Source organism: Malus domestica, chromosome 13 (genome assembly GCF_042453785.1).
Source record: "Malus domestica chromosome 13, GDT2T_hap1".
Lineage (NCBI taxonomy): Eukaryota > Viridiplantae > Streptophyta > Magnoliopsida > Rosales > Rosaceae > Malus > Malus domestica.
Genome location: NC_091673.1, coordinates 1376277 through 1402620, shown reverse-complemented (window position 1 = coordinate 1402620; position 26344 = coordinate 1376277). Strand labels below are relative to the sequence as shown.

At 37.3% G+C, this 26344-nt stretch overlaps 3 protein-coding genes across 3 annotated transcripts; 1 reads left to right on the top strand and 2 right to left on the bottom strand.

Moving 5' to 3' along the window:
* Positions 1 to 2003: 2003 nt before the first annotated feature.
* Positions 2004 to 2779, bottom strand: LOC103451558 (pectinesterase inhibitor 3-like). The gene has a single exon (XM_008390970.4). The coding sequence runs from the start codon at positions 2646 to 2648 to the stop codon at positions 2139 to 2141; it is 510 nt and encodes a 169-aa protein (XP_008389192.3). The 5' UTR covers positions 2649 to 2779; the 3' UTR covers positions 2004 to 2138.
* A 3263-nt stretch (positions 2780 to 6042) lies between these two features.
* LOC103451559 (21 kDa protein-like) lies at positions 6043 to 7024 on the bottom strand. The gene has a single exon (XM_008390971.4). It carries the CDS (start codon positions 6909 to 6911, stop codon positions 6276 to 6278), a length of 636 nt encoding a protein of 211 aa, XP_008389193.2. The 5' UTR covers positions 6912 to 7024; the 3' UTR covers positions 6043 to 6275.
* Positions 7025 to 20484: 13460 nt separating this feature from the next.
* On the top strand, positions 20485 to 22144 carry LOC103423731 (cell number regulator 10-like). Its single transcript, XM_008361808.4, has 4 exons — positions 20485 to 20717; positions 20865 to 20936; positions 21325 to 21555; positions 21733 to 22144. Exons 1-4 carry the CDS (start codon positions 20663 to 20665, stop codon positions 21819 to 21821), a joined length of 447 nt encoding a protein of 148 aa, XP_008360030.2. The 5' UTR covers positions 20485 to 20662; the 3' UTR covers positions 21822 to 22144.
* The last annotated feature ends 4200 nt before the right edge of the window (positions 22145 to 26344 follow it).

Below are 26344 nucleotides of genomic sequence, written 5' to 3'. Positions count from 1 at the left end.
ATTAAAATATTAATATCTTGGAGGGCCAGAGGGTTAAAACAAGCCCTATGGCCAACCATCGGTTGGAGATGACCTTACTATTCATAGAGTGCACCAGCTTGTCCAATTCTTGTAATTAGTGTGCGTGTGTGTGTATATATATATTGCAAAAATTTTATAATTAGAACCTATCATTTTGTTTATTTTCGTCTAAAGATCATTTGCATAGGATGTTAATCAAATCAAAGATCGTCATCTCTCAACTAAATTAGCGGAATTGGTCATTGAAACTCTTTTTTCTTAGTGTTATTTGATACATATAGATGCATTTATGTAGAAATGATACTTGAATAACGACAAAGTAAATGTAGGGTTCATGTTATAAAATTGTACGGTAAAATACGTTACTCACAAGTGGTGAGTAGGATAGTGCACCATATAGAAGTGGATGCAAGTGTTGTCCTTATAATATTGTAAAGATACACTATGTGTCAAGTATTCCCGGTTTGGGGGGAGGCAGTAGATGCGGGTGGAATCTCTTTGCCCCATATAGAAGTGGATGCAAGTATTGTCCTTATAATCCGTAATCAAAATAGATGGAATTGGATTGAGGGAGAATTGAATTGAGAATAATTGAAATCCAGATTTCCATTAAAGCTTTTTACTACAGTTTTTTGGAATCAGAGTATAAATGGTCTTGTTTGAATATAAGTTGTCTACTAATTCACTTGAATCGGAATGAAAATTTGTATGATTACTAGAATGCCCTTTATTATAAATAAATATTTTATAAGAACTTATAGGAAATCAAGTCAATTGATATAAAATTAAAAATAAAAAACTAACCAACCAAACCCCAACCCAACCGTTCTCTCTATCTTTGCCTCAATCATCTTTCAACAATTTGAAATTCACGGTGGGTTTAAGGCCTATGGGAAGTGCTGGTTGTGGTGATGTAATTTCTTTGAAGTTTAGTTTACGGGGTATATCATGTTGATTTGAATGTGAGGAGATTGGTTTTTAGCATTGTGTTAAAAAGAAATAACCAAAATGGGTTCTTCTTCAGCTTTCGCTTGATCTTGTTTTCTGGTTGTCGTTGTTGTCTAGGAAGATGATGGTGGGTATGTGGCCTTTGGAAGACAGGAATGGGGCGGTAGTGAGGGAGAAGCAGACAGACTAACGCTGGGCACGAGAGCTGGTTTTATCATTGGAATTTCAGCAATTATGTGCGGGCATTATGGGTATGAAAAATGGATTTCCCCATTCCCTCATTCTTCTGGAACTCAAATACCACTTACTATCAAGGGATCCAATTCCTCCAAAGTGAGGAATTGAATTCCAAAATTTGTGTGGGTCCCACCATATTTTTGATTCCTTAAAATTTAGTAAACACAGGAATGGTTCTTAATCGGAATACGATTCCATGTTTTGATTCCCATTACGTATACGTAAACGCGCTCTGTGTCAAGCATTCCCGGTTTGGGGGGAGGCAGGAGATGCGGGTGGAATCTCTTTGCCCCCTCGCCTTTGTTATAGGTCAATCTCACCTCTGACCTCTCTCCATCTCTCACGTTACATAAATGCTCATGAGATATCAATAATTTGTTTAAGAGAGAGATAATTGCTAGACATAAAAGGTTAATTACGTTTGAAGTTTAAATTATTAACTTAATTCTTATTTCACAATAAATAAATGAAAGGTTATTGAGTTTTTTTTTTTTTTTTGGACCTATTGCATGATTTAAAAAGGAATGTAATGCTATATCAAGGGTGAGCGAAAACAGGCTCCATATATTGAACGAAGAAACACAACTATTACTTTTGAAGTGCTTTGTAAATGTCACACGTGATATATAATGGTGTGTCTATATCTCATCACGTGATTTTTTTAATTAATCTTCTTGAAAGTGCAAACTTAAGCAATAAAACTTCGTCCTTAATTCATGGCCGTAGCCACTCTATTCAAATCATTCATCCAAACAACTAATTTTAAGTATGGAAGTGCAAAACTTGGGAATGCACGATTTTAGTAATGCCTAATCATATTGGCGATCCAGTTTTTCATAATTTGATTATAGTTACACTTATGGTGACATTTGGTGGTTGTGCATAATAGATCAACATGTATAATTAACATTTGAAACGAGAGGTAGGCTTGATTAAGGCGCGGCCTTAAGATTATTGACGAGCGCAAGCGCATTGTGAGTAAGCTTCTCCACCTCTTGCGCCCGATTGGACACGTCGGTCTTCACTGGCCCTTCCGCCACACCCTTGAAGCCTTCTATACAAGTATCCTCGTCGGTAAGCGCAGCGCTCAACCATGTCAACACGTTACTGATCTGGAGCTGGAATGACGGGGTGCCAGGGGCGTCGAGCTCTTTCATCTGCTTAAGTGAGTCGCCAAAGCTATCGACGACGTTGCCTAAGACCTCTGTGCAGCTGCTAAGGGCGTCTGCTGTGCGCGGGTCTGGTTGGTGGGGGATTTTAGAGACGTAGTCGGCCGTGTTCTTAGCACTGGTTAGGCCGGCGCTGATGGCATCCTTCGCGGCCTGGATATTGTCATTAGATGGAGCTCCGATGGTAGAGATAGGGTGGGAGAGGAAGAAGAAGAGGAAGAGGAGAGAGAGGAGAAACTGGGTCGACATTTGTTTGGTGTTGTTCATGATCATTGAATGAGAATTCTGCTTCTTGATCAGTCTGCTTTCATGTGTTTTGGGTGGGGCATTTATGTAGCTGGAGAAGATATGTATTAGGGTTTATTTGTGGAAACTCGAGAAGACTAGTATTAGGGTTGATTTGTGGAAACTCGAATCTCGTCTGAAATTTCGACCAAAAAAAAAAAATCTCGTCTGAAAAAGAATTAATTAATTGTTTTCCTCTTAAAAATTTCCAATACTCTTTAGAAATCATTTCCAAATTCCTTTTTTTTTTTTTTGAACAAATCTTTTTCAAATTCTTTGAATGGGACTATCGTTGAAGAAAAAAAATGCAGTGCAAATGGTTAGTTATAATGGTTGTGGATATGATTTGTAGCCAAATTAATTAGACCAGTAAACTATTTCCTCTCAAGAAATTATTAAGTGTATTTAATAAACGACATGTGGGATTGCTTGGAGCCGGAGTGACTATTTAACACTTTGGTTATTGATGTAAACATTTCTGTTCGTATCTAATATTATTATCATTTGACAAAAAAGAAAAAAAGAAAAAAAAAGAACGACATGCTGCTAAATAAATTGTTTTACAAGTGGAAATGGCATTCCACAATTTTACCCTATCGATAAAAAAAATACAATTAATACTAAAAATGAAAAATAAAAAGAAAGTGAAGAATGTCCAGCAACAAGTGCCCAGTTCGAATCTCCCTCGTTATAGTTAATAATTTAAATTAATGTACAACAACTAGTCAAAATAAAAGTCAACCGAATTAAGTCTGAACAAAGAAATAGAGCATACAAGAGAAAGAAAGGAAGCATATAAGAGCTATTATTTTTAAGAGATCCGTGGAGGTCACTCGTATATATGCAACGGTGTGTGTATGTCTCAAATGACCATTATTTTTTCCAATAATATTTTTATTATCATCACAATATAACATAATATTGTACCACATCATTTGACAGTTGAGATACACTTCCACATCAATTAAAATTAAAAATAAGTCTTGTGGCAGTTGAGGTTGATAATTACATAAGTAAAAAATAATAACTTAGTTTTTCATTAATAAAAAAAAGTTGAAAAGGTCAATCAAACCCTAAATTTTGGATTCCCTCGTTGTAGCTTCCTCCCTTTCCCCTCTCCATCATCAATCATCTTCTTCCCAAGATCTGTTATTTCTTTTCCTCCAGATTGTTGTCCATGTCCATAGAATTATCTTCAGACTCAGGGTGATTTTTTTTTTTTAAATGATTTGAAAATTTTGAATTTTAATGATAAGGATAAAATAAATGGTAAAGTGAATTGTAATTTTTTAATGTAAAAATGTGATTTTTTGTTAAAGTAAACAGTACCATAAGTTTTTCGTTAAAGTTTTTTTTTTTTTTTTTTGGATTACTCCATTCATTCTTACGGATGAATTATTCAGAGACTTTGAATCGATGTGCTGATTGACAATATTAGACCCCCTTCTAAACCATATAATCTAAGCGTGCATAAGAGTGATACCAATAGTCATCAACAATTTTGTTGTCGGAGAGGACGGGGTGGACCACCAATAGACAGGAGGTTGAGAAGCAGTGTGAAGGTGGAGAGGGGAGGGGGAGGAGGCCAAAGGGAGGGAGGCAAGAAAACGTAAAATTAATTTAGGATTTGATGAACTTCTGAAAAATTAATCTTTTTTGTTGGAATAAAAGAATTATTCATTAAGAATTGAGATTTTGGTGTGATTATCCACCTCATTTCGCCACAAGATTCTTTTTAATTGACATGACTTTTTCACGTTGTCACATAATATGGTATGAAATTTTGATATCAATTGGTAAGAGTATCGTTATTCTTATATTTTTATATGAAAATAATACTCATTTATATCTGCAAGTGGCTCTTTACCACGATGATAAAAAGGTGTTTGAGTTTTTGCATGATGTTATGAGTTCAAATCTTGTCAATGACTAATCTAACATGTAATTTAATAAAATCTATCCAGTCGATGACTAATCTAACTAGGGGTGGATTTTTTTGCCAAATTGCCATACCAACCGTGCCATACCGATTTTGTGCCAAATTTTTTGTGCCAACGGTAATGGTACGGTATTGTACCGTACCGAAAGTTCGTGGTACGGTATTGGTAATGGATACCATTACCACGGTATTACCATACCGTACCGAAAATATAATATAATATATAATTTATATAAATTATATAATATATAATTATAATATAACACATATTTATAAATTATAATATATTTTCTTTGTTTGTTAAATGGTTTTCAACTTTAATTCTTCTTGATACTAATATGTTTTATTCGTTTGTAATATAGGCTTGACACAAACTCAATCTTCTACAAGTTCAATGTCTCCTCCAAAAGCTTCGACATCTTAAACTTAAAGAATTGATCAATGAATTTTACCTTTTGAAGTTTAGTTTCAATTTTCCTTTGGTTTGAAACTTTAACTTCTATTTGGATTGTTAACTTCTATTTGTTTTGGTTTGTAACTTCTATTTGGATTGTAAGCTTAATTTTCATTTTGATGCATAATTTGAATTATTGTGTGTGTGAATTATGAATGATGAATAATAGATGAATTTAGGCTACAATTTAAATTACTTCTTTATGTTTCCATTCTTTGTTTTAGGCTTATAATTTTCAAGTAATTCATCAACATTTCATGCGGCTGTAAATCCATTTGAAGGTGGAAATCCAAAATCCATTTGGGCACTTGTTATGAGAATCTTCTTCCGTCTATGCATTTGGTTTATATATCTTTGTCTTATTACAGAGGCAAAAAATATGAAATGTTGAACAAAGCAAAAACAGATTTTGTCTCAAAATAAAGTGACAATTACCATTGCCATACCATGCCAACCGAACATTTGGCAATACCAAACTTCGGTATACCGAAAGTTTGGTATGGTAATGGTAATAGATTTTACCAAACCGAAAATTTGGTACGGTAATTGGTACGAGAGTTTTGGTACGGTAACCGTACCGAACCCACCCCTAAATCTAACAAAATCTATTGTATGAAAAAAAAAAAAAACAAACAAACAAACTGTGTGAGCATGATGGAAACTGGGTTTCTGGAAAAAAAATTGATGTTAAAATTTTGAGGTGTATAACACTGTACATTAAATGAACACAAGGAGAAACCTTGTCAATTATATCAGCATCATTAACGAATGAAAGGGAGGAGCAACTGCCACGCAGGGCCCCTCCATCCACACCATATCTCATCTGCTCTGCACATGTGAGATAAACAGTGAGTCAACTCGTTCAGTTAGTAAATATTACAACAACAAAAATGAATAACTACATTTACTCGAATTTGAATCATCTTCTCGTTATTTTGATTGTAAAGTAAAATATTGTTTGTATGATGGAAAAACTACGACCACAGCAGTTAGAAACCAAAATATATTACAAAAACATTAACAAACCCAGAAGAAGGGTCCAAATATACAAAAAGTAACAGAAATTAACTGAAGTTTGTGTTGTTCCCACTGAGCGACACAGTTAAGCATGTAAATACATACAGACAGAGGGTAATGTGTGGTTTAAACCTCTACTAATCTTCATTAGTTAATTCACTAATAAACAAAACTACTAAAACCAGAGATGGAGGCTCGTTTTTTATCAGGGCGCGCCCTTCTCAGCAACCCTATTAACGAGAGCGAGGGCATTGCTGGTAACCTTCTTCACATTCTCCACCCGGTTCGACACGTCGGTCTTGAGAGGGCCATCCTCCACGTCATCAAACCCGTCCGTACAGGTCTCCTCGTCGGTAAGCGCGGCGCTCATCCACGTCTGGACGTTGCTCATCTGGAACCGGAACGACGACGACCCACCACCGGAGGCTGCGGTGGAAATGAGCTGGCGCATCTGCTTGAGGGAGCCACGAATCTCGTCGACAGCGTCGCCGAAGTTGGAGAAGCAGTCGTGGAGGGCGGAGGCGGCGCGCGAGTCGGCACCGTAGTCGGCTTGACGTGAGATGTTGGAGACGTAGGCGGCCATGCTGCGTGCCCGGGCGAGGCTGACGCCGATGGCGACCTTGGCGAGCTGAGCCGGGTTGTCTTGGACGGCGCTGGCGAAGGGGGAAAGGGAGGTGTAGCAGAGGTCAGGGTACAGAGTGACGCCGCAGCTTGTACGGATGAATTCCGCGTCGTTGGATGGGGATCCGATGGTGGGGATTGGGTGCAAGAGGAGGAAGAAGAGGAAGGTGAGGAAGAGTTGGGGGAGGAGGAAGTGGGTGGACATGCATTTGGTGTTCATGGTGTAGGGGAGTAGAGAGTATTATTGAACGAGAAGTGAGGACAGAACACACTGCTTCTTGTGCTCCATATGATGTTTGGGTTGGGGGTTTAAGTAGTACAAGTAGGCTCCTTTTCTCAGATAAAATATTATATAGAGTGCCAATTTATTTGTTGGAATATACGGCCTATGTTTTTTTGTATGAGAGTTTTAACGAAAAATTTCTGGTATTAGACATTATATATTTCTTTAAACAAAATTCCATATTTATATATTAAAGTGAGACTGAAATATCAAATGAGACGTAAAAGCAAAGGCCACCCATCTCGCGTGGGCGTCTGAATTGCGGCTGGTGGGGGGTGGTGCTTGCACCGAGAGATTTAACGGCGAGCCGTTGCCCACAAGACGACATCAACGGCTAAGATGCGACGGAAGCATCCACAGGACCACAATGCATAATGATCGTGATAATTGGACGGCTGGCGGCGTGGCATTTTATTCCTGAGGAGGGTGAGTCTCTTGACTTGAGAGTTGAAAGCTTGTTTGGCCTTCCATTCGCCCCACTAATACTAGTATTGCCAAGCGTGCAACTTTGTAGTATTATAGTGGAGGGTCCAAATTCCAAATACTCCATTACTAGTTCCACAACGCAACGTATGAATACTGGCATTTGAGCTTTGTAGTATCTTTTGACTTGTGTATAGCAAGAAGCATGCAAAGTTTTTATAGAATTTTTGTTGTTTTTTAATGATAGCGTTACCAGAATGCTTATAATCAAAAGTGTTTTATACAAAATATTCTGAAACGGATAATTGATGTGCAGTTTTCCTGACTCTTTCAGATATAGAAATGATTAGGTTCCCCACTAATAAAAGCAAAACGATATGTGAATATATAAATTGTTAGTTTTCGGTAATGGTTCGAAAGTGTGATTGCTAAGAGTAACAAGTTGAAGGTGAGCTTTATAAAATTTTCGATGGTGATATGGATGTATAATGGATGATCCAATATTCAAATACAATAAGATAGGGAAAAGGGACGACGACTACCTTTTGCCTTTTGGTGATGTTGGGAAATTCTGAATACTTTGCTTTGTTTAATCATGTTGGTGTTATGTTTGGTAATTAGTCCCAATTAAGCTACTGGGATCCTAATCCGAACTAACCCGCTTTTGGGAGAGAAGAAGGTATATATGATTGATTCACGAGCTTATCGGCGCAATTGACTCAAAACAAACTAATCTCAAAGATGAGGGAGACGTGCAAAAGCTTGTTATGAGTTTGTGTTTGTCTGCTGGGCCGGGCAGGTTTTCTTGGTTCAAAGTTGAAGTTTTTCAAAAGGGATACATGCATAATCATGACTGAGGGATCACATCAAATAGCAAGGTTGGGTTGCATGTGACGATTCGATTTAGAGCTATTCGGTCTCGATTTGGTTAAAAGATGTCTCTGTTTTGGATTTAGATCCTTTATTCTATTTTTCTCTGTCATGATCTGCTTGACTCCTATTCATACGACATCTCATTCAAATTTTAAGAATAATGTGTCGACTGTAAATCTATATGAGAAATCAAGTAGAAAAAATCAAGCAGATGATTTGGGTCTCTCTGTTTGACCTCGTATGAATGCAAAAAAAAACTATACATATTCACAACGAGTTTAATGCTAAGTTGTAGCCCATTGTAAGTATAAAGTGAGGTTGTGTCTTAACATAACAATATAGATTAGCAATTGAAAACAACCTTTTAAGATATAAAAAGATGTTTCCAACGGGTAATCATGCACAAATGGCCCACCCCCAATGGGCCACGCATCATTGTCAAAATTAAAACAACATTTAGCCTAATTCATTGCGTTAAACAAGGGGCAATCTCATCCGTAATTAAAGAGCATTTGAAGCAATATTCTATATCACGAGCTCGGTTGAGTACATTGAGGTAATGAGCAATGTGTACATTTGATTTACCTCTGCCTAGCTAGCTAGGTCAAAGGTGGGAAAATGTGTGTCACGTGATGAGTTTAGTGGAGGCTAAAAGTGAGAGAATATTTTTGCTCACCACCCTTAAGTAATGGTTATACATTATCACCACTTAAGGACTACGAGCAAAAATGCACCCCAAAAGTAAAGCTCTATCTTCTTCTTCTTCTTCTTCTTTCTCTGTGTTTCTTTTTGCTAGCCATCATTTGAGGAATTCTTGGATAGGACCGTTCATATGCAATTAATTAGTTGAGTGAACAACAAATTTTATACTGTGGTTAGTAATTAATTAGTTGAGTGCATTGTCCTCTATATTAGGATTATAGGTTGTTCTTATTTGGGGTATAAGAAAGCAAAAGCTGGAGTCTTTTAGTTCATACAACCACCGAACCCATATCATGGTTTCTCTGAATTTAGCAGCAGCTATATATAGCTTGAACTGCAAGTCTGTAATTATGTTGTGTTAGTTAGTTCATCTTTTTCTGCAGTTGGATTTGGAGCTGAGAGTTGACCTACAAGTTCAAAACTTTTGCTGCCGCAGGCTCAACTCACCTTGCCCAATCAAAACGTCCTCTTTTTTCCCCTCCCATTTCCTTCTGTCAATCTATATCTTCCATTGAAATTTGAAACCCCTTTGTACAATTACTGTACACGTATATAATCTTCGTAAGTTCGTACTTAACCTTTTAGAAAATTTCAATTACTTATACGAGAAAATGATTTCCGCACATTACTTTTTTCTAGTGCATATACTAGTTTGTTTCAAATAAAAAACTAGAAAATTAATTAAATGTAAAAAAAAAAAAAAAGACATAGTTGTATTGATATAATTTCCGCATGTCTCTTCTCTCTACATATCGATAAATAATAATAAGTTTAAGAATATTGGAAAAATGAAATAGGATATTATGTTGATTCATGAATGGCCGATTTCGACTCATTGGGTTTTGGCAACTGAAATTTAGCTACACAAAATGCATGTGTCAGTCATTTTCTCATCCTCTACATGGAGAAAGAAATTAAAAGTACTGGACTCTCTCATCCTATTAACATCATAGACTTTCCAGGCTCATTGCTTCATGCGCAAATCTTTGTTTTTCTTTAACTACTTGATAATTAATCAAGTTTAGAAGGTGGCTTGTACTCAAAGCCAGGAGGCACTAACATGCAGCCACGCTAATAAGAATGTGCCATGTGGTGAGATTTCAGCCTCCCCTGCTTTCCTCAAACCATTGGCCAGGTAATTGCCCTCCTGTTTGGGTGTCATTCTCATCCCCTACTATTTTATACGGTCACGGTTAAGCCACGTCAACATTTTATATTAATTTTTTTATAGAGATAATAAAATAGAAAACTTCATTTTAATCCTTAAAAAAGATGAGTTTTAGATTATAACCATATGTAAGATTAAAATCCAATTTTAGTCCCTAGCACATTTAATCATATCATTTATTAGTTGTATTTTGATGTTTTATTTTATCCTTTTATTTTTATTTTAATGTATTAATTACATTTAAATTTAATTTTTATTTCATTCATCATAATATATTTTAATGTCTACATTTAGGCAACTAATTTTTTTATAATATATATTCCGATAACAATTTTGTATGTCCTTTATTTAGGTACATTAATACATTTGAATATTTTGGTATATCCATCGGTACAAACATGTAGTTACATTGATTCAATATAATGCATTTCGGTCAATATAATGTATTCATTACGTACACTTTGATACATACATTTGAGTATTGACTTTTAGGTACATTAATTCAATTATTATATTTCGGTAAATACATTTAGGTACATACATTTTGGTATTGATATTTAGGTACATACATTTTCGGTATTGATATTTAGGTACATACATTTTCGGTATTGACATTTAGGTACATACATTCGGTATTGACATTTAGGTACATTAATTCAATATAATACATTTCGGTACATACATTTAGGTTCATTATAATATATTTCGGTACAATCATGTAGGTACAAATATTTCGGTACAAAAAAGTCAATTTTATATATTTTGGCACAATCATTTCTGAACACTTGTATTTATATATTTTTGTATCATTTTTTTTTAATATTTTCTCATTTACATTCATTTCTAATTTAAAAAAAAAAAACTAAATATGTGCATATTAATAAAATTAAAATTTAATACGGAGAGACTAAATAAAAATACACATTAAATAACAAAAATTGAATGTAAATTTTGATAAAAGTACACTCAAAGGATTAAATTGAATATTTAATCTAGCACCAGGTTTTTTTTAAATTTTAATCTTTTGCAAGGATTAACGTTCAAAAACCCCATAATAAAATAAAAAGCAATAAGAATATAAAATGTTGACATGGTTTAACAGTAACCGCACAAATAGGAGGGAATGGGAAGGGCACCCAAATAGGAGGGCAGACAATCTGCGTCCATTCATCAGAACTCAATACATGCATGAATGTTATTGTGATGATTCATTTGAACTTGTGATGGCACTTGATTGAATTCTGATACATGCATAGTGACAATCTTGTTGCATGAGAATTCTGCCAATTCTCACGTTCTTATGAGTTCATGACCATACATTCAATCATGGACCATCTTTAGATGATCAAGAGAAGTTAACGGCTAGATTTTGATCGTTACTTTAACCTTAGCTTTCTGCCATCCATGACATTGTTCACAGAGTCTGAATGACCTTCATCAGGAGGGCACCCACATGAACAAGGGTGCTTCTGGAATTATACGGAACTGTGAGGATAGCATTGTAATTTTGCAATTGAAATTTCTTCAGGTGGACCACATTCTAGGTGATAATCCACTGAGGATGTCGTTCATGGTTGGATACGGTGCATGCTACCCACAGAGGATACACCGCCTTGGCAGGTCATTACCGTCGGTGCATGCCCACCCGGCCCGCATCGGGTGCAAAGTCGGGTCTAGATACTTCTTAAGTCCAAAGCCCAACCCCAATTTGCTGGTGGGAGCCATCGTTGGTGAGCCCAACAGCTCAGACGAGTTCCCGGACTCGAGGGCCTTTCTTCCAAGAATCCAAGCCCACCACTTACATCAATTGGCCGTTGGTGGGCCTACTTTCATATTTTTCAGCCCACTATTGATTCCAACACCCAAATGTAAATTGCGACGAGTGTGGTGGTGCTCTAAGCTCGGTCACCCACTTACCCTGCCCCAATTGTTCTGAAATAAATTCTAATTGTATCCAAATCCCAAATTGATGAAGAAACCACTGGTTATGCAAACAAACGGTTCATTTTTTTTTTTAACAAACAATATTAGGGGAAGGGGTGACCTTAGCGTCATAATGAGCTAGCAATAATGTAAAGAGAAATATCATTAAACCATAGTATTAAGTGACTTTTTTTTATTACTTTGGCATGTGACACGGAGAAAATGCTAATCTAAAACCATAAACAAGCCGATGTACAGTTTGAACATGTGATGGCAATGTAAATTAGGGTAATTGGTCAGGACAATGCAAAGCTTGACCTTTGGAGAGAAGTGGTAAATGCAAAGCTTGACCTTTGGAGAGAAGTGTTGGAATCTAAAGGTTTTCGCCTAAGCCGATCAAAGACAGAATATATGGAGTGCAAGTTCAGTGCAAATGGAGGCCAAAATGAGTTAGGGGTGAGGATCGGAGATCAAGAAATACCAAAGAGCGACCGTTTTCGTTACCTAGGATCTATCTTGCAAAAGAACGGAGAATTAGATGAAGATCTCAACCATAGAATACAAGCTGGATGGATGAAGTGGAAGAGTGCATCCGGCGTGTTGTGTGACCGCCGTATGCCACTGAAGCTCAAGGGAAAATTTTATAGGACGGCAATAAGGTCGGCGATGCTATATGACACAGAATGTTGGGCGGTGAAGCATCAACACGTACACAAAATGGGTGTAGTGGAGATGAGGATGCTTCGTTGGATGTGTGGGCACACGAGAAAGGATAAGATTAGGAATGAGGATATCCGGGGTAAAGTAGGAGTAGCCGAAATTGAAGGAAAGATGAGAGAAAATCGATTACGGTGATTTGGACATGTGCAAAGAAGGTCTACTGACACTCCGATTAGAAGATGCGACTATGGGACAAATGTTCATGGTTGAAGGGGTAGAGGAAGACCTAGGAAAACTTTGGAAGAGACTCTAAGAAAAGACTTAGAGTGCTTGGATCTAACGAAGGACATGACACAGGACCGAGCACAATGGTGTTCTAAGATTCATATAGCCGATCCCACTCAGTGACTTGGATTTTCCAAGTCTCCAACCGAGAAGTTTTCCTCACTCAGGAAATTAAGGGAACACTACCTCAACCTACATGCTCCACTCACAAAGCTTCAACAAAAGAAAATTCAAAGAACTTAGCGAATAAGGCTTTGGTGTAATTAACACAATACATTGAAATGAAGGAAAGCTTATTTATTGATATCCCCGATAAGCTACAAATATGTACATATACATAAGTCAAAATAAACAAACAAGAGGGAGCCTTCACAAAGGTTGCTTAGAAAAAGTCTCAGCAGTCGGTAGAGCTCCAGAAAGAGAAGGCACCGGAGGCGAATCATTCGAAGCCTCAGTACTGGACAGAACCCTAAAAGGATGAGGCATCAGAGGTTGATCATTTGGAGCTTCATTACGCGGTACAGCCCCAGAAGACGAAGACAATAAATGCCTTTGGAACAAACCCACAAATCTCTGATGATCAGTAAAACCTGACCATCAGATTCCTTCATCTGGTCAAGCTTCCTCTTCATGTTTGTAGCATAGTCATGTGCGAGCCGGTGCAACTGTTTATTCTCATGCTTGAGCCCTCTAATCTCCTGTTTGAGACTCATCATTTCAGCCGCCAATGATTCAACTTGGCGGGTTCGAGCAAATAGGCGTTGGGCCATATTAGACACAGAACCTGCACACTGAACACTGAGAGCCAGAGAATCCTTAACAGCTAACTCATCATACCGTTTGGAAAGTAGTCTGTTATCTTTGGGAGTAAGAAGGTTCCTGGCCACCACCGCAGCGGTCATATCATTTTTCATCACGGAATCCCCAACGGTAAGAGGACCAGTAGGGGAGACGAAGGATGGGCGCCATATGTTGTCTGGAGAAGGCGGGGTTGCCTCTTCAACAAGGTTCAAGTCAAAACGACGGTCGGAGGGGCCAGACATTTTCAAAGGTGTTGAAGAGAGAAGAAGTCGGACAAATCAAGATCTTAGAAGTGCAAGAATGGAGCTTCTACTGGTGGAGATTCAAGTGTGCTTTGGAACTTAATGCCAGCCCCTATAAAAATCTGCACTCGACAAAGCTTCAGAAATCGAAGAGGCGCCTGCTCAGAAATCGAAGAGACGTTTGCTTTCTCAAAAGCTGGGCTGCTCAGAGACCACGAGGGTCGATCTCAGAAATCGAAGAGGAGTTTGCTTTCTCAAAAGCTGGGCTGCTCAAAGACCACGGAGGCCGATCTCAGAAATAGAAGAGGTGCTTGCTTTCTCAAAAGCTGGGCTGCTCAGAGACCACGAAGACCGATCTCAGAAATCGAAGAGGCACCTACTTTTCCAGCCTTGTCAGCACCTGTCACACGCACACTCAGCTTTGCGGAAATTATGGGCATTCTGTCGAAGACTTCTGGTGAAGTAGAAAGCACATGAGTCTTACTGTTCAATCACCCACTTCCCACACGCAACAGTAGCTCATGGGTACCACAGATAACTTTGCCAAAGTTCTCTGCCAAAGTTGAGCACGTGAAGCTTGCAGCTCCCACTACATCGCTCTGACCAAGAAGGGTAAAAGAATAGCAAAGAAACAACACTAACAAAGTTTAGACACATAAATTTTGAAGGTCTAGCTACCATATTATTACCCACAAGGGTAAAGGAACAGTACCACTGCTAGATAATTGGAAAGTCCCTGTGTGTTAACCTTTGTGCTTAGTGGCAAGGTAGACTAGCAAGCATGCCCAACCTTTACTCACATTCGAGAAAACACTCCCAACAAGATTGCTTGCTCCAAAATCGAAGAGGCACCGTCCTCCGAATCTCGAGAGCCAGACTCCTAACATGACTACTTTCTCAAAAATCGAAGAGAGGGTAAAGGAACAGTACCATTGCTGGATAATTGGAAAGTCTCTGTGTGTCAACCTCTGTGCTTTGTGGCAAGGTAGACTAGCAAACATGCCCAACCTTTACTCACATTCGAGAAAACACTCCCAACAAGTTTGCTTGCTCCAAAATCGAAGAGGCACCACCCTCCGAATCTTGAGAGCCAGACTCCCAACATGATTACTTTCTCAAAAATCAAAGAGACACCGCTCTCCGAATCTCGAGAGCCAGACCCCCAGCATGATTGCTTTCTCAAAAATCGAAGAGGCATCGTTCTTCGAATCTCGAGAGTCAGATCCCCGATAGGATTGCTTGTTCGAAAACCGAAGAGGCAACACTTTCCCAACTTCAAGAGCCGGATCTCCTTGGATAAAGCTGTCTGTAATCTTCACACGCAACATCCGCTTTCCAGATACCACAGATCACTTTTTCAAAGTGCTCTGACAGAGTTAAAACATGTGAAGCTGGCAGCTCCCACTACCGTGCTATGACCAAGTAGGGTAAAGGAATAACATTACTACTTGTTGCTACGGAGACTACTATATATGTCGACCTCCATCCCCAACTGACAGGCAGACCTGCAAAAATGCTCAACCCTTCCTCATATCTGAGAGGGCACTCCCAACGAAGCCTTTCGAAAAATTCAGCTTTCTTTCCCCCCCCCCCGATAATACCTCTGCAAACAAGCTATACTAGAGCAAGAATATCTTATATCATCAGGGTTAAAAGCAAGAGTATCCCATATCATGTTTTTTCCCTGTCTTTTCCTTTGGCCTTGTTCTTATCTACAAGACAAGGAGAAAAAGAGCAATCGGTCAGCACTTGGAATCAAGCTTCCAGCCATGAACTGACTGCCTGGAACCCCTTACCTGATTACTTACCTGCCATTGCTCTCGAGTACTCATCTTCAACATCTTATGCTTCCAGGGAAGATACCGCATCTGCCTGAGGAACAAATAGGGCAAGGGAGAAGGATACAAGGAAGCATGTGGAGACAAGCGAAACAGCACACGTGCCGATACATCCATTACTCTGTCAAAGCAAAAGTATCCCATATCAGCAGGGTCGAACGTACTCTAGATTTGATGGACTTGTTTTGACCCTCAAATTCTTCAATCGGCCTTATGCTCTGGAGGAAACCAGAAAACCCTCCAGCTCAGTTCAAGAATAAGCATGTGGAAAGTTACTTCTTCAAAAGCAAAAGTATCCCATATCATTTCTTCTCATTTTCTTCTCTTTATCCTTCATGTTGCCTGCAAGATAGGGCGAATGTGAACAATCAGCCGGAGCTCTGATTGCTTACCTTGTCTGTCACCTCTTTCAGCAGATCCCCTAGCTCGGCGACTTGGGGGACTCCTACTACATGGTTTGTATCGCGCTTGACCAAGCCTGAAACTACAAGTAAGCTTCAAGTGAAATTGATACATTACCTTGTGCATCTCCACCAGTTAAAGATACCACCCCTGGATGGAGGAAGAGTACTTCCAGAAAAGATGCCACATCTACCTATGAGACAGATAAGGCAAGTCAAGACGAGACCACACTCCGATACTTAGAAGTTTCGTGATTACAAGATCATTCTCCCACAATATTTCCTAATGTCATTTGTACTAAATCATTCACTTGTACTCACTAAAGGAGAGCTTGAACCTATGTACTTGTGTAAACCCTTCACAATTAATGAGAACTCCTCTATTCCGTGGACGTAGCCAATCTGGGTGAACCACGTACATCTTGTGTTTGCTTTCCTATCTCTATCCATTTATATACTTATCCACACTAATGACCGGAGCAATCTAGCGAAGATCACAAAAAGCGACCGTTTTCGCTGCCTAGGATCTATCGTGCAAGAGAACGGAGAATTAGATGGAGATCTCAACCATAGAATACAAGCTGGATGGATGAAGTATAAGAGTGCATCCGGCGTGTTGTGTGACCGTCGTAGGCCACTGAAGCTCAAGGAAAAATTTTATAGGACGGCAATAAGGCCAACGATGTTGTATGGCATAGAATGTTGGGCGGTGAAGCATCAATACGTACACAAAATGTGTGTGGCGGAGATGAGGATGCTTCGTGGGATGTGTAGGCACACGAGAAAGGATAAGATTGGGAATGAGGATATCTGAGGTAAAGTTGGAGTAGCCGAAATTGAAGGAAAGATGAGAGAAAATCGGTTCCGGTGATTTGGACATGTGCAAAGAAGGCCTACTGACGCTCCGGTTCGAAGATGTGACTACGGGACAGAGGTTGAGGGCCGAAGGGGTAGAGGAAGACCTAGGAAAACTTTGGAAGAGACTCTAAGAAAAGACTTAGAGTACTTTGATCTAACGGAGGACATGACACAAAACCAAGCGCAATGGCGTTCTAGGATTCATATAGCCGACCCCACTTAGTGGGAAAAGGCTTTGTTGTTGTTGTTGGTTAGGACAATGCTTTTATTCCCGATTACTGAGTTTGAGTCACTTGAGTTTGGTTTGTTTAATGTCTTTTGGATTTGGACTAAGGTCATTGTGGAATAAAATACTACTTTTATTAAGGGGAGGAGAGGGTTTAAAACTATTTAGGCCTTTTATGAAAAGTGATCCCTATTTTTTGAAAAAAAAAAGGATTAGGTGTAAGGCCTACTCCACATTGAATTTCAACGATCCGAACCGTCTATTTTGTTAGTCTCGATTCATAGATCATCCTTGCAAAAATTCGATTCAATCCGAAACCATTTGCCTATTTAATTATCAAGATAAAATTTCATTGTTTCTTATTTAACAAAGTATTCGTTTCTTTCTTTGAACCCAATTAGATGTCTTAAATATTTCCGATTTGGCTAATATTTTGCAAGGATGATCTATGAGGTACAACGTGAAAATAGATGGTTCAGATCGTTAAAGTTCTATGTGATGTGGACCCCACAATTAATCCTAATTTTTATAAAAAAAAATGAGGATCTATTCCCTTAAGGCTTCCTAAAACTATTATATTAATTCATGACGAGAACATATAATATTCTTGGGTTGAGTTCATAACTTATTGCCTTAAATATTAAAAATGGTCCATGTGTTATAACTATATGACCAATTTAGTCCCCATATTTTTAATTTGGCCAATTTAGTTCTCATGACATAGAAAGAGGAGGGGGGGGTGCAAGAAAATTAGGAGATGATAGAACGTTAGGGAGGAGAGTAATTTTTCTTTTGATTTTTAATTTTTATTTCATTTTTAAATCAAATAGATAATCTTATAAATAAGTTTATAATATTTTATTAATTTTTAACAGAGATTGGATGAAATATCCTTAATTAATTAACAAAAATAAATATAAGGACCAAATTGGCCAAATTAAAATCACATAGACTAAATAGACCTAATGACTATAACCCAGGGACTATTGTGACATTTAAACTATACTTATTTATATATGACCCATTGTTTGACTCTCATTCCCCTAGAGAACTTCCCATCAATATGGTCATGCGCATGGAGGAGGATTATCTCCTCTCCTAATCTCTCTTCCCTTCCATGTCTCTTATTTGAACGGTCACAGTTAAGTCATGTCAACATCTTATATTATAGGAACAATAAGATAAAAAGTAATGTGTAAGAGGAGGGGAGGGAAGATGATGGGAGTAGGAGAGAAAAGAATCATAATCCCATGCACATTGCGAGCATCACACATCTTATTAGTTTGAATGGACTTGCAACTTTTTTTTCAAACTACGTATCATGAAGAAAATATTGACATTGAAAATAGAAGATTTAAATAGTTGTGAAAATCAAATCTAACAACTAAAATATTTATAACATTGAATAATACATAGCATTGAAGCCGTACAATTTTTTTTGTTTGTGATGAGAAAATTAGTGAAAGTTCCTTATAAAACTTGACGTGATTTGGCATAAGTGGTAACTAAACAACAAAATGAAAAAGTAGGTAGTGAAAGATGTATAAGAACCACTAACCCCTCCTCATTCCCACATTGTGAGTCTGAAGTGACAGCCATGAACCAGAGTAATAATACAAAGTTGAATGATGCAAACTCATGAAAGCCTCTTGCTTTGTTTGTATGTTAATAATTTAAACAAGAGTAATAATACAAAGTTGAATAATGCAAACCCACCCACGAGAGCCTCTTGCTTTGTTTGTATGTAATAATCCATCTTCTGGAGCATTCTTTAGTCATCTGAGCCCACTAAAATATTAATTATCTCTTCACTCAAGATTTTAGTCTCATAATTCTATTTTTGTATAAATTATGGAGTAAATAGGCCCCATTAAAAATTATTTTTACAAAAAAAAGAAGCTAAAATGAAGATATTTTGCTCATCCGATTATTCTTTAATGAAGAGGCAAACCACATTTTTCAGTTAATAATTCAAATTATGGCAATTTTAATTGAACAATTAAATGTCTTTATTTAGTTGGTTTTGTGCGTGATTAAATTTCGAAGAGTAACTTAGAAAATGAACATTTCTAAGCATCAATCAACATTGTCTTTTTTTTTTTTTTTGAAAATATGACTTTAGCCTCTAAAATGTAATTTTATCCACATAAAATCGGACATAAGTTTTTTACTTGAATAAAACCCGTTGAATAGATTTCACATCAGCAAAATTATTAAGAGTGGTGATAAACACACCCCATTATTCTATCTTCTCACCTACATTTTAGTAAAAATGTTAATAGCATGTTTATCCTTTTATAAAAAGACTTTTAAACCCTTATTTATTTTATTATAATTAATGTTATTATAGCTCAAAAAAAAAAACCTAGAAAAAAAACTCAACTACCATTTCTCCTGTCCCCACCCTGTTTCTCTTTCTCCCCACCACCGTCTCTCCATCTCTCTCTCAAACTGGGAAAAATGAAAATCTCCCTCCTCATCACCCACCACCACTCCATAACCCAGCCGCCACCGCACTGCTGTCCACCTATGTTCCATCAAAATTGCATTTCAACCATCGCTGACAAAGAGAGAGGGTATACGTCCTCTCTCTCCCCTGTGCTTCTCTCTCTTCCTCCCCTCCCATTTCTCTCTCTACTTCCCTCTTCCGTTTTTCTCTCTTCCCAAAGAAGATGCCACCAAGCAGGTGTCCAAGGTTTTGGTTGCTAACGGGGGTAGGTGACATTTTAAGGGGGTGGTGCGGCTAGGGTGATGACATTCTGATAAATTAAAATAGAATGAATTTAGATATAAATTAGAGGATATTTTAGGAATGACAGTGATGAAGAAATAACATTTCAAATTTTTAACTTTTTATAGTGGGTCAAATTATAAGGTGGATGGGGAAATAAGATAATGAGGTGTGTCTAGTAGCATTCTTCATTAATTATGTTTGACATTACACATTTTAAAAAAAAATTTGGATGCCTAAAATAGACAGTTTAGATTGTTGAAGTTCTACGTGAAGTGGACTCCACATCTAATCCCTTTAAAAAAAATAAAAAATTGAGGATCCCTTTGCATAACATTGTCTGGTTTTTTTTGGTCGTGAACATGTATTTACTCGTACTTCATCGTATAAAAGCTGCTTCATCTGCCGTTGCTATCCATGAGCATGACAATTCTGCACGTCAAACCAAAACATGCATAGTGCGGTCTAGTGCAGATTCCAATAACATCGATCGCATATATATATATATATATGTGCATGTGTGTGTATGTATATGCCCCAACGGTGTGCAAAAAAAGATGTCGGGTGGATGGACCACTGGCCTGCTTGACTGCTTCAGTGACTGCAGTGTCTGTAAGCGCAGCTTCTATTCTCTTCCCTTCCTGGCTAGCTAACTAAATCAATTATACCATGTTTACTTATTTGGTATATGAATATATACCGATTGATGATTTGATCATACAAACCCTAAACCTATATATAATGTAATTTGGACCGCAGGCTGCTTGGGATTTTGGTGTCCTTGCGTTGTTGCTGGGCGTGTTGCAGAGATTGTCTCCAAAGGACATACCAGTAACGTTTCTTTTAAGAACCCAGTAACTCGATATGTAAACTTGATTGAGGGCCGGTTTTGAATTGCTTCTTTGCTTTCTGCCTTAGTAAAGTTGTTTTGAATAACTTTAACATAAAAATTTAAATAGACTTTCTCGAGAAGCACTTGTTAACTAGTCACTTTCTCGATGAGCAAATTCAAATTCCTTTCCATGAAGCACTTGGATTTTATAAGAAACACTTGGATATAATAAAATTTTCAGTATTTTTGTAATAAAAGCACGTACTTAACTCGAACATGAGCGCTTCATACGTAAACAGCCCAAAACACGCCCTAAATTAAGTGATTAAAATTTGAGGATGATGTTGAAATTGGAAGTGAACTCCAAAAGTGTGCATGCGTATGCAGGTTGTTTTCAGCAGGGATGTTTGTATGCACTAATCAATTCCTATACTCACTTAGCATTCGGCATTCCTTGCGGTTTCTGCATAACTTGCGGCTTTCGAACCAAACTGAGGGAGCAGTACATGTTGGAGAAAAAACCTTGCAACGATTGCTGCGTTCATTTCTTCTGCCACTCCTGTGCCTTGTGCCAAGAATACCGTGAGCTCGAGAACCGTGGTTTCAATGTTACCATTGGTACGTACATTCGTTGTTTCCTCCCTCCAATACAATCACTTAGATTCACCGTCTCGGTGCACCTCCTTATCCATCCTAGTTAAATCAACCGATACGCGTTATACACGTGTAATTATCTTTAAAAAGTATTAATTCAAAATGATTCCTAATTAACTAGTTAATTTCAATGAATGTTAGGCTGGGAACAAAATGCGTCAAAGAATCCTGGAGTGGTGACAGCACCAGCTGTGCAGGGTGGCATGAATCGTCAGACTGATTACAAATAGTAATGGTGTTGGCTTGATGCTTCATACCATATGGAATAAAAGAATTCGCTTTCGATTTTTGTTTGCCGTCTCTTGAATAAACTTCTTTTGGCTTTGGAGAGTCGTCTTAGTCTGTTGAGTTTGGGTGTGAATAATTTAAAGACTGTGTTCATTTGCTAGTTTGTGGGCTTGTCTTGCCATGGTATTCAATCGAGTTGACCTTTTATGTTTTGTTGAAGTCTCTGTAGATTGTGGATTCTCTTTTATCAAATATTATTTTTAATGTTTGTATCAGTTCTTAATATTATAATAAAATCACTATTATTTCGGTTTTTTTTTTGGAACTATTTGCGTGTATCTTAAAGTGGTGTGGACTCTATTGTTTCTAATCGGTTATTATATTCATGTTCAATGGCTTTGTGGAAAACCAAGGAGAAGTCATTATCGGAGTTACTGATTTGGGTGTCTGTAAAGGAACAAATTTTAGTTTTTTTTATTTATACAATTTGGACATAAAAGGATCAAATAATTATCGGAGTTACCAATTTTTCTTATGTAATATATAGATGTAAATAACACTCCTTAAGTATGGCATTCCAATGTCCTCAATTTTGTTAACTTGAACAAAGTTTCAAGACTTTATGTTACATGTAATGTAAATAGTAAGCAATGCTCTTTGCCACATATTTTCAAGACTGTCCACTTCTTGAACAAAGTTTAAAATCCCATGACAACGCTCGAGTACACCTGCTAGTGATTTCCAAAGATCTTTTCCGCCTCCTGTACACCCATATTTTTTGGTCATTATAGATTGAATAAAAAAAAATTAAAAAAAAAACTGTGCAAAACGTGAAAATAGATATTCAAAAATCACTCCACAAAAAAGGACTGGGATCACCTCCGGATCCCAACCTCCAAAGCAAACTGAGCAAGACATCCCATCCTTCCATTTTTGATCCTGTGACGAGAAATAAATTTAAATATTGAACAATTCTCACGCAAAACAAGGCAAGATGAAAATGGAAGAATAAGATGTTTTGCCCGGTTTGCTCCAGAGGCTGGGATTCGGAGGTGATCTCAGTCCCATGAAAAAAGTTGATCGTAATAAAAGGGCCTTTTTCACAGGCTTTTCCATGGGCCTTCAAAAACTTTAGCGCAGCGCTGTAAGGAAGAAAGCATACAGGAAGACTCGTAGACGGAGGAGACTTGACGTACGCCAACGAGAAATTTTTTAATGTCTCCGGAACATGCGGTAGTATATTATCTGTCATTACAAAAATTGTGTGATATGTGTGTTAAAAAATTAATAACTTAAAAATATAATTTTTCACCACTTATATAAAAACAAGTGGTATACCACCTGTATTCCGATCACAACTAAAAATTTCTCTAAGTCAGCGCATTCATCCGTTCTATGGTTGTAGAATAAACCAAAACATTTCAAGTCCTCTCTCTCAGTCTGTCTGAGATCATATTCGCTCAACCTCCTCATCGTTCCCCACCTAACTCGACCATCACGTACTCGTCACACCCAAAGGGATACGAGAAGTACTCCTCGTCCGACCACCAGCACCAGCACCATCACCACCAAGATGCTCCGCCGACAGGTATCCCTGTCCGCTCCAGCACTGAACCATATTTTACTACTTCTAACGAAGACATGAGCTCCCACACAGTGGCCACTCCCACATGACCCACCCCCCTCCCTATCCCCGCCCTCGTGCTCTCGTCCCTTGATCCACCGGCCTCTGCAACTGCTTCTCCGATCTCAAAAACTGTATGTGTATATATATATATATGTGTGTGTGTGTGTCCTACTACTAAATATATAAGTACATATGTGATTAATCTGTTAACGTGATTTATATTGGGGTTTAATTTGGATGAAATATTGGATCATTTACTGTACTTGTGAATTAATGATTCAATTATTCTAGGTTTCACTGAGGATGTCGTTCATGGTTGGATACGGTGCACGCTACCCACAGATGATACACCACCGGAGCAGCTCATCACCGTCGGTGCATGCCCACCCGGCCCGCATCGGGTGCAAAGCCGGGTCTAGATGATACTTCTTAAGTCCAAAGCCCAACCCCAATTTGCTGGTGGGAGCCATCGTTGGTGAGCCCAACAGCTCAGCCTCGTTCCCAGACTCGAGGCCTTTCTTCCTCCAAGAATCCAAGCCCACCACTTACATCAATTGGCCGTTGGTGGGCCTACTTTCATATTTTTCAGCCCACTATTGATTTCAACACCCAAATGTAAATTGTGACGAGTGTAGTGGTGCTCTAAGCTAGGTCACCCACGTACCCTGCCCCAATTATTCTGAAATAATTCTAATTGTATCCAAATCCCAAATTGATGAAGAAACCACTGGTTATGCAAACAAACGGTTTGTTTTTTTTTTTTAACATACGATATTTGGGGAGAGGGTGATCTTAGGCTCACAATGAGGGAGAGTAATACCATTAAACCGTAGTACTAATATGCTTTTTATTACTTTGAAATGTGATACGGAGAAAATGCTAATCTACAACCATAAACAAGTCGATGTAAAGTTTGTACATGTGATGGCGATGTAAATTAGGGTAATTGGTCAGGATGACAGTGCTTTTATCCCTAATTACTGAGTTTGAGTCACTTGAGTTTGGTTTGTTTAATGTCTTTTGGATTTGAACTAAGGTCATTGTGGAATAAAAAAAAAACTACTATTATTAAGGAGAGGGGAGGGTTTAAAACTATTATATTATAATTCATGATGAGAACATATAATATTTTTGGATTGAGTTCATTACTTATTGCCTTAAATGTTAAAAAATGGTTCGTGTGTTATAGCCATTTGGTCAATTTAGTCCCCATATTTTAAATTTGGCCAATTTAATTCTCGTGATCTAGAAAAGAGGGTGGAGGAGGGGAGGGGAGCGAGTGGGTGTGCAAGAAAATTAGGAGATGATAGAACGTTAGGGAGAAGAGTAATTTTTCTTTTAATTTTTAATTTTATTTCATTTTAAGATCAAATAGATATTCTTATAAATAAGTTTTTAATTATTTATTACTTTTTTAATAGAGATTGGATGAAATATCCTTAATTGGTTAACAAAGATAAATATAAGGACCAAATTGGTCAAATTAAAATCACGGAGACTAAATTGACCTAATAACTAGAACCCAAAGACTATTGAGACATTTAAACTATACTTATTTATATATGACCCATTGTGTGACTCTCATTCCCCTAGAGAAGTTCCCATCAATAAGGTCATGAGTGATGCAAGCAATGACGCATCTTATTAGTTTAAAGGGACTTGCAATTTTTTTTTTCATACTACATATTATGAAGAAAATATTAAGATTGAAAATAAAAGATCTAAATAATTATAAAAATCAATTTTAACAGTTAAAATACTTGTAACACTAAATAATACATAGCATTCAAGCCATACAATGTTTTTTTTGTTTGTGATGAGAAAATTATTGACAGTTCCTTATAAAACTTGACGAAAAAGTAGGTAGTGAAAGGTGTATAAGAACCACGTAACCCCTCCTCGTTTCCCACGTTGTGGGTCTAAAGTGACGACCATGAACCAGAGTAATAATACAAGGTTGAATGATGCAAACCGGCCCACTCATGAAAAAAAATTTAGTTGTGACGAGAATACAGATAGTACATCACGTGTTTTTATACAAGTAGTGAAAAATTTTAATTTTTAAGTTATTAACTTTTTAACACATATAACCCATCATTTATATAAACACACGTGATGTACCATTTCGTATGACGGGAACACTGAAAAATCTCTCCCACTCATGAGAACCTCTTGCTTTGTTTGTATGTAATAATCTATCTTATAGAGCATTCTTTCGTCATCTGAGATGTTAATTTGCTTACTAAAATATTAATTATCCATCTTTACTCAAGATCTCAATCTCATAATTCTATTTTTGTGTAAATTATGGAGTAAATAGGCCCATTAAAATTTATTTTTTACAAAAAAAAAAAGTTAAAATGAAGATATTTTGCTCATCTGATTATTCTTTAATCAAGAGGCAAACCACATTTTTCAGTTAATAATTCAAATTATGACAATTTTAATTGAACAATTAAATGTCTTTATTTAGTTGGTTTTGTGCGTGATTAAGTTCAAAGAGTAACTTAGAAAATGAACATTTCTAGGTAATGATAATTTTGACCTTATTATGTTTTTTGTTTTTTTTTTAAATTCTAAATACACCCCAAATCATATTTAGCGTATTATTTATCTTCTCAATTATCAAAACCCTCCTACCTTCCATTGCTGAACAAAACCCTAACCAATGAAACTACAAACATGTTGATTGAGAAAAATTGTTTTTGACGAATGGAACACGAAATCGATGTTTCGGAAGCTTCACATGAGGTAAGACTTCATATTTTTCATTGTTTTAGTGATTTTGACGACATCGATAATTATTTAATCTTGCATTTGCTGCGTTATTTAAACTTCTATATTCATATTCATCTTTTAGGGATCACAATGATTACATGAAGAATTAAACACCTAAAT

Coding starts and splice junctions, on each gene's coding strand:
- LOC103451558 (XM_008390970.4), bottom strand. CDS start 2,648: ATGATCATGAACAACACCAAACAAATGTCGACCCAGTTTCTCCTCTCT.
- LOC103423731 (XM_008361808.4), top strand. CDS start 20,663: ATGTCGGGTGGATGGACCACTGGCCTGCTTGACTGCTTCAGTGACTGC. Junction 20,718..20,864: donor CTTCAGTGACTGCAGTGTCT/GTAAGCGCAGCT, acceptor TTTGGACCGCAG/GCTGCTTGGGATTTTGGTGT. Junction 21,556..21,732: donor TGGTTTCAATGTTACCATTG/GTACGTACATTC, acceptor AATGAATGTTAG/GCTGGGAACAAAATGCGTCA.
- LOC103451559 (XM_008390971.4), bottom strand. CDS start 6,911: ATGAACACCAAATGCATGTCCACCCACTTCCTCCTCCCCCAACTCTTC.